Raw genomic sequence first — 9,249 nt, 5'->3', positions numbered from 1 at the left:
ATGAGTTAGTTTCTAACCTGGTCATTCTGCTCCTATTTTTGTCCGTTTCTCCACCCACTTGGAAAAGGCAGAGAAAGCCACGCACGGCGGAGCCCCTGAAGCTGTAGCTTAGGACTCGCGGCTCCCCGGGCCCTCCCATCCCTGCCAGGACTCGGGAGCCACAAAGGGCTGCAGGAGGGCCGGGGTTCTCCACGCAGGCGGGCGTCAGGCTGTCAGGGGCTGGGTAGTGCCCGTCGGAAGTGCGGGGCAAGTCCCGTGCAGGGACAATTGCCAGGCGCGCCGCCCCCATTCCCACGGCTTCCAGGCCCCCAGGGCGCCGTTTGAAAGACTAAGGTGCGGCTTCCGTGGGTGTGAAGGAGCTCAGGTGTAGCCCACGGGCTGCAGGGCTGAGACTCTGCGGGGCGGGGCCGGGGCAGATCCGGCGGTTGCCGAGGCCGAGGGGCGGGCGGGGGCGGGCCTTGGCGCCTCCAGAGCTGCCAGCCAAGTTGTCCCTGCTCTCACCCGGGGAAGGAGAGAAGCCCTCGGAACGGTGTCTTTAGTCTCTGGGTTCCAGGGTTCCGCTGCAACCCCAGAGCACCTCCCGTCTCCAGGGCAGTGTCACGATGCGGCCCGGACGGACAGGGGGCGCGCCGCTGCGACTGGTATTAGTGCTCAGCCAAGGTAAGCGAGGACTTCGCTCCGCGTGGGCTGCAGGGGAGACCTGCGCGGTCCCGGGGGAAGCGGGGGGGGGGTATGATGGACCAGGACGCAGGCAGCCGGCGTCTCCGCTCTGGTGCGCGTGGACCCTGGCTCTCAGCCATCCGGAGCCACGTGGAGAGAGACTCCCCAACCCCACTCTCCCCCACCTTGGTGTCCCCGTTAAGGCATGTCTCACTCTATCTGTTCAGCACTCTCTAAAGTCACCTCAATGCGAGCTTTGGTTTTAGGTACACACGCCCGCGCACACGTGTGGAGAGTGGAGATGAGTGGGTGTCCCTGAGTTCGGGAGTCCCGCAGCCTGGCTTACACAGGTGCCGTGCCAGACCCGCGCCAGTTCAGTGGGTCCCGGGAATCCGGTTCCGGGCAGCCGCCTGCACCTCCTCAGAGCCCGGTGGCTATGCAGGAGCGCTGGAGGCCCAGGTGCTGTTTGTTCAACCCAACGGTGTGAATGACGCCCCCATTTCTTCAGGCCACAGCACTGATGTTTCTTGCCGTAGGGGACATAGAAAAACCAAGCGCCTCTTAAATACTTGGCACAGGGAAACTCTTCCTTTCTTTCTGCCTTCCTCTTATTGTTGTAACGTCGTCTGTTCAACGAATGTAAACTCAGGCCAGGAAAAGTTCTTTCCACTTTCTTGATCTTGGCCGCCACAAGCAGAGCACCGAGCAGCAGCTCCAGCTGCAGGACGATGAGAGGGGGCCCGCCCGTCACCTGACTTCTTTTGCACTGAGTGGGGAATGAGGTTGGGGTGCCCAGCTGCTGTGCGACCGCTGGGCATCAAGAAGACTTTCTCCAGACCTTACCTTGGGCCTCACGTGTAGCTACTTTAAGAACTTTAGTTTCCTTGGTGAGGGGGAGTGGCATTTGTATTTTGTAGTTTAAACAGCCATCAAAACAAAATCATCGTCTTTGATTTTCAAATGTTTTTACAAAGAAGATAAATGTGTCCTAAACTGTCCTCCTTTGAGGCACTTAACCAGTCACTATTCTTTATTGTGGAAGAAACCTAATCCAGATGACCATGTAGCATTTTTTCCAGGTCACAGAGAACAGAGAAATAGCCCCACCATTCCCACCCCCAGCAGAAGTAGGCATCATTAGATTTTCTGTCTAACACTGTTGCTTCAAAGATACTCTCTCCTGGGCCCCCAAGAGTGTTTTGAGGGCCCATCAACCATAACCTAGGGGTTTCATACAAAGTTGGATTCACATTGAAAATCGCCCTGGAATACCACAGCCTTCCCAAGAGCTAATAGACATTTAATTCCAAGCTTTTCATCTCTTTTTAATTGCCCATTATTAACAGAAGCTATGGAAACATAACATCATTTTCTTTTCTTCGAAGTGTTCAGGCTTGTTTTTCAAACAGCAGTGAGAAATACTTTAGTGGAATGTATTGCTTTAAGGCATGAAGTCAAGTACAGAGATTTTAACCTGGAGTTAGTTCATAAGGACAACTCAGTGAGAGCAAGCAGAGGTGATTTAAAATGATACATGTAAAAATATTTTGTATTGTTACTTCTTACTCCTGCTCCATTTATTTGCATACTCAAGGAACAGGTTTCCTCTTCATTTAGGATGATCATAAGAAAGCTTTGCCATTTGTGATGTCAGTGAAGGTTCTTAGGGAAGCACCATCATTTTTTTGGTACAATGAATATCCAAGATTAACATAAATAATTGATATTTATTTCATTTACGATATTTATGTCAGGTCAGTGATAGCTGAAATTTTGTATGGCATTACCCTACGTGTATAAAGTTTTTGAGGATTCATATTACTATACACACATATATGGTTGTTTATAAGTTGTATACATGTACAATTGTGTAATATAAATATCCCAAATTAAAATGTTAGAGAGATGTGTGTGTTTATATATCTCGCATCCTCTCTAGCATACAAGCCAAACACTGCAGAAACTTAAAAACTTCAAATCTCATTTTAACACTTAGATTCAAATTCACTTTCCATAAACCTTCTCTTGGGTTTTAAAGAAAAAAAGTTGTGCTCACGGTTTAGTTCCATTTACCTCTCAATGGTCATTCCTTTGTTTAAGTGCTTGCAATCATTGAAATGGTAATTAGCGGTTGAGGATGGAAAAGAAAGACCATAAGAGGCCTAGATAATCTAGAAACTAAATAACAGGTCTGCAGAGGCCAGGGTAATGTAATTTTTAAATGCACAACCTCACATTTTCTATTGTGTTGCCAAGCCAAGGGTAGTCCTTCCCCCTGGTTTCTAGGTTTCTTCTCTCACTATCTCTGGTACCCTGCCCCAGAGTCACCCCTTTAATGAATAAATTCAAATCTTCTCCCTCATTTCCCCTGAGGCTGTAAATATTTTAATTTCTCTCAGAGTTAGCAATTCCTCCTTTTAACGTAATTTGGCAGCTCTTTCCTCCTGAAATACCCTCCACTTCTGGCTTCTGTTCTGTTTTTTTCTCTTATCTTCCTGGCTGTTCTTTCTTAGTCTCCTTCACAGGCTCCTGTGTTGGGCCTAGTCCTTGTTGGTGTTTGCAGAGTGTCATCCTGGGTCATCTTCCTCCTCATTCTACCAACTCTGACTGAGCTAGTCCCAGCTCAAGTCGTATCTCCAAGCAGACTTCTCCCTGATTTCCGGGTTAGTGTTTCCATCCGCTACCAGTATTTCCACCTGAATGTTGTATAATCATGTCAAACTCAACATGTCCTCAACTGAAGTCAGTACTCGTCCTCCAGAATTTTCTCTTACCTTGTCTGTTGTTGCTTAATGGCAGCATTCTCATGAAAACACGACACCAGGAATTGTTTCCTTGTTTTCAACCTCACAGCTAGTTTCCAAGTTGTGTCCATTCTCCTCCCAACTCATGCAACTTGTGCTACCACCCAGTTTAGGCCTTTTTGTTTGTTTGGTTTTTTGTTTGTTTGTTTGTTTGTTTTTAGTATCTGAGCTATTATAGTTTTCAAATTAGTTTTCCTGTTTTTGTCTCTTATCCCTCTAGTCCAGTCTCCTCATTGTCACCAATGTTATTTTTCTAAACACAATCACTCCCTTGCTTAAAACATTTGGTCCCTCCCCATCTCACGAGGATAAAGTCCAAATTTCTTGGCATGTCAGAAAAAGTCCTTTGCCATCTGGCTGCAGCCTACCTATTCAGCCTTTTCTCTACCACACTCTTCCTGTACACTCTTACAAGCACACACTACACTTATGCATGCACACTATACACACACCCTCAAAGTCATATATGTACATCTATGCACACCCCTCTATGTTCTTTCTGACTGCACCTGACTATACCACACATTTAGTGTTAGCATATTTTCCAGACTATTCCCTTTGACTTCTCTGCCTGATGCTTTCCCCTCTTTTCTCTCATCCCATTGCTCTATGTTCTGTGTTACAATAGACAACCCCAAGCAAAATTGTAGAGTTAGGGAAGTTTTTCTTTTATAACAAAAAGGAAAGTTTGAGGCAACCTCTCATGGCTGGGACCCACCTAATCCCCCTCTCAGCCCTCATCCTCAGCCCCTCAACAGCCTTAGGCCACCCTCTGATAAAGTAAACCCCATGGCTCTCCAGCTACCGTTGCCCAACCTCTACTAAGCTTTGCTGTCTTAAATAACTGGTTCACAAGCCGATTTAAATTTGTGAATTAGAGCTCAGGTTTTAATATTTAAAAACAATTACTCATATGTGTCTGATGTACAGACAGGTTTGGAAGTAACTGCTTAAATATTAGCACTGCACCTCCTCTTTCCTAACAAATTAAAATTCCAGTGTTGCCTACACCACCTTGTGAGATGACCACCAAGACAGGTAGATTTCAACACCAAGAGTCAGTGAATGAGTCATTTTGAATGAATTCCCTCTAACGTGGGTGATGACTGCTCTTAATGTGCTAACAGCCTTGGGCATATTAAAAGGGAAAAGTCTGTTAATGTAAAGAGATGAGCTTCTAATGATGGAATTTTAGATATTCAGCAAAATAAAGACACACATTCATTCAGTGTGTCAAAAATAAAGAATTTCAGGAAGCATGGGGAAACTATTTGGGACCAAAAGTGTCATCCTGACACGTAAATGTTACCACTGAAGTCACAAGCTTTAGTTTGGACTATCAACCCTGCTTAACTTGAGATATTAGTGAAAGATTCAGTACTGCATAAAAAAGAAAGAACCATGGGTGGCTGTCACTCTAATCATCACGTTAAAGATGTGGAGGGGTTTGTGGGGTTGTTTTTCTTGTTGTGTTTTGTTTTTCATTTCTAACTAACGAAATACCTGGACATACAGACACAAAGGAATGGCTCTCTAAAGAGAAGAATCTTCATACCACAAATCCTGAGACATCAATAGGTGCTCTGTAAGGAAGTGAATCCTAGATGATCCATAGGTCCTTTGTTGATCTGGCTACAGTGCATTCCACAAAACCAGATTTGATCATATTTGTATGCAGTAACTGCTTTATGTAAGGCCATGAGCTAGGCCCAATGTGAAACCATAGGAAACTTGAAACATGGTCCAGAGAAGTCATATTCTTATTTGAAAAACAAGTTCAAGTATGACGGATGGACACTGTCTCACCCCTGCCGGGGGCCTAACCAGCTCCAGACCATGCCATCCTCCTTTCTGATGGAAGTCCACTTACTGGGTTACCCCACTTCTCTGTACAAGTAGGAGATCCAGAGGACCTTGAAGTGTGATAGGACTGAGGCAGTCCTGGTGGTCCCATACCCCTCACCAGTGTCGCATAAAATGTGGGCATGTAATGCAACTTTGGCCAAAGAGATATGTAGAGAGATCTGCTCAGGGATGGTGGGAAGGAATTGTTCATTCCTAAGCGAGACACTGGTTAAGAAACATTGTCAGGTCTAGATGTGAAGCTTGGAACAGGTGTAGGCATCTTGCAACCATGATGTCAGCTAGCATAAGTTTAAAGCCAACACACTGGCTTAATAGAAAGACAGAAAGAGAGCAGGTTCTTCATATTGTCTTTGAGTTTCTGAATTATTGAAATTTAGAGCCATCATACCTCTTGATGTCTTAAAAAAAAACTTGCATGTAATTTAAAATTTAATTACGTGTTTTTGTTTTGGTGTATTGTCTTTGCTTATAACATAGAGATGTAACATTTCTGTAACATAATAGATGTCATATGGTAGCATATAATTTATTGTTAAATGAGTGGCACAGAACTAAATGTTGAGTTCAGAGGATGGAGAAAAATCACTGTGACACAGTGATTTTTAAGAATCGGGCCCCCAGAGAAATCTTCATGGGGGCAGAAAAGAAGCATTACAATTCAGATCTGCTGTGAAAGGCATCTAAGAGCTCAGAGTCCAGTTCTCTGCTTTTTAAATGGCTGTGAGTGATAACATGGTGGTAAAAGATAGAGAGTAACATACCCAGGAATGGGACCTAGTCTCCTAGTTCCTGGGTCATATGTTTTAGATGCTTGAATGGGAAAGAAGAAGGTCATTATGCCCAAAACACGTTATTCACAGCGAATTAAGGCTGAGAGGTTAGCAGGCACCCAACCATGAAGGGCCTTGTAAACCATGGTAAGGAGCCTGGATTTTATCCTGAGGACAATGGGAATGTTTTGAAGGGCCTTAAGCAAGAGAGTGACATAATCAGATTGGCTCCTTAGGAAGATCACTCTGGGGGCAGGGAGGTTGGTGGGTTGAACGGAGAGACCAAACTGAAAGCACCAAGACCTTAGAAAAGAAATGGTTCTGGTTTTAGTTTAGTGTGCCAAGATGATGGTGGTAAGCACTCCAACAGTGGCAGTAGGGAAAGATAGCAGGGGACGGATTTGAAAGATGTTAAGAAAGAATGGACAGAATTTGGTGATTGATTTATTATGGTAGCAGCATGAGAGGGAGAACAGATGACTGAAGCCTAGGTTTCTGATGGGGACAACTCAATGGAGTGCTATTAACTGTTGACACGAGGTGCTGAAGGAAGGCAAGCTAGACAAAAACGATGATCCGTTCATGCTGACAGGTTGAATTTGAGACTTTCGGGTGTATACATCTACTTAGTAGATAGTTATAGTGGTGGTAGCAACAGGAGAGAGAGCAAGATGGGGATAGAGATTTAAAAGTCACAGGCATCTAGAGAGTACAGAAGCCATGGCATTGATGAGTCAGGCAAAGCGAGACTAGGCAAAGCCAGTGCCCAAAGGAGTACCTCAAAGGGAGGCCAAGGGAGAGAGAAGGAGCAGCTACAGTAGCAGAAAGAAGACTGTGGAAAGTGGGGCAGCACAGAAATATTTTGAAAAGGAAGAGTTGGTCACTAGGTTGCACTTCTTCCTAGAAGTCAAGCAAGCCGGACAGCCTTGTCTAGGGCACTGTCCGTGGAATAAAAAAGGTAGAAACCAGATGGACTGGGCTGAGGAGTAAATGGCAGGTGAGGAAATGTACATGGTGTCATCAAGTTTGGCAGTAAGAAAGAGGAGAGAGTGACCAGAGAGACAAGATGGAAGCCACTGTCTTCAATGAACACGAGAAAGACTTGCATAGAAATTATTATAATTCAAGATTTTTTTTTTTTACTTCTATTACGTGTGGTACTGCAGGATACACTTATCATCTTTGCAAATTCCATTGAGGCATCTGTGTGTGGCAGGGTCCCTAACAGAAGAGAAACTGGGGGGAGAGGAAGAGCACAGATGTCTATCTGAAAGGTATTATCAGAGAAAAGGGAGAGGAGGGAAAGTGGACAACCCACAACAGCAGCTCTGGCAACAGACGAGAAGCCACCGATGATCATATGCAGGAAGGCAAAGTAGGTTCTGGGTTATGAAATGGAGGGCATATTAACTGATGAGAGAAAGGTGAAGCTAGCTGATCAAGGCATGCAAAGAGGGAAGGAGCTATGGAAATAGGTACCTCCCAGCTGCTGATGTGGCTGCTTGATTGATGAGAGAGCTGCTGTGTATGTTTGTTTTAGAACATATTTGCCACACTAAAGTACTTATAATTAGTAAGTTTAGTGCCCTTTTTAGGGTGTGTATTATATTATAACAATATTCCAGTTATGGTAGTAGAGTTAATATCAGTGCTTTAGTTAGATTTCTTAAAAAAAAAATAAGGTTCTTTTACAGCTATGTATTTCTGATTCTCCAGTTAAGCTTTTAATTCTTTATTTCTATCCAGTATGATAAAGATCCTCAAAGTAATATTTTGAGAAGACACAGTCCCATGCAGCAGAGAATCATTGTTGGTTTTGAAAGGTTCTGTTGGTAAACATGAAAGCCTTTTATTCTGTGTAGCTCAGTGGTGTTTTCAAAGCATTTTAAAACATTTTTAATTAATCATATAAATTAGAAAAAAAATAATGTCTATTATTAATTTTGTTAAAGTTATAATTAGTTCAAAGCGCTTATATTCAAGTGTTTAATCCAGTCTGTACCTGCTGACTCTCATAGTACATATAAATGACATATACTAAGTATAAATTCGAACTGCATATTTAGCTAATATTTTCAGGTCCATAGCGTATTGGGACAGTCAATTTTCAAATATATGTTTTTCCTTTGAGAGAGTTGTCTGTTCTATTGCCCACAATTCATAGAAATTGTGCAGTTTTGTCAGTGAAGATTCCTGCATTATTATTCCATGTTCTGAAAGGGTGACTACAATTCTTTCTTAGTTTAAAGTGACTAGAGACAGTTTTTATGACAGAAGCCATACGTAAGTCCTGATCACTGAAAAGCTTTCTGTATAAAAATGAGATTAATAGAGCAGTGGAAGTAAAAAGTGGCGGACACTGTATTGTCTGTGTGAGAGGTTATTTCATTGTGTTTTGAAAAGCATAAGCAAAGCTATTGTGCCCGTGGATGCCTTGAACATTGGCAGTTGTCATTCTCCCTGATTCGTTTGAAGGTGGCCTTTGTGTGTCTTTGTGCAGGCCTGACCTTATTTCCATGGATACCATGTAGAAATGCAGACTGAATACAAGCTGGCTTCTGGTCCATTCACTCAGATAACTCTATTCCAAATTGTTTACCAGATACCCTCAAGTCCTTTAATCAAATAGCTACTTGGATGTTTGTTAGAATATGAGCACTGAACCTTCTGGACTGTATAACCTTTTCAGAACCATATTCTGAATGCTAGTGCATAAAAATAAATATTTCAGAATAATTGACATAGTTTTCTGTATACTTACTAACATAGTTCCCTAGGGGGAAAAAAAGAAAAACTTAGCCTTGGCAATCAGGATACTTTAATGTGACCTTTATTTTCCTTTCAGCGTAAAAATGTAATAGCCCGAATTAAAAAAAAAAGTCTTAATGCAAAATTGAAAGATGATTAAATAAATAATTTATGTAAATGTCATAGTGTTTTAGTCCATTCCAGCTGCTGTAACAAATTACCACAGACTGGGTGATTTATAACCAACCGAAATCTATTTCCAACAATTACAGAGGCTGGGAAGTCCAAGATCTAAGCGCCAGCATGGTCGCCTGCTGGTGAGAGCCCTCTTCCTGGTTCCTAGCTGACAGTGTCTTTTTGTATGTCCTCATATGGTGGAAGGGGCTAGGGGTCTCTCTGGA

At 43.3% G+C, this 9,249-nt stretch overlaps 1 protein-coding gene across 1 annotated transcript in view; it reads left to right on the top strand.

Annotated features, from left to right (window-relative positions):
• Positions 1–495: 495 nt before the first annotated feature.
• ITGA2 (integrin subunit alpha 2) overlaps positions 496–9,249 on the top strand; it is an 89,030-nt gene continuing 80,276 nt past the window's right edge. The window contains exon 1 of the mRNA XM_081053329.1: positions 496–660. Coding sequence (XP_080909455.1) covers positions 603–660 — 58 coding nt within the window. The 5' untranslated portion in view covers positions 496–602. The remainder of the gene's footprint in view (positions 661–9,249) is intronic.

Source organism: Rhinolophus hipposideros (assembly GCF_964194185.1).
Source record: "Rhinolophus hipposideros genome assembly, chromosome: 7".
In the NCBI taxonomy this organism is placed as follows: domain Eukaryota; kingdom Metazoa; phylum Chordata; class Mammalia; order Chiroptera; family Rhinolophidae; genus Rhinolophus; species Rhinolophus hipposideros.
This window is presented reverse-complemented; position numbering and strand designations above follow the sequence as displayed.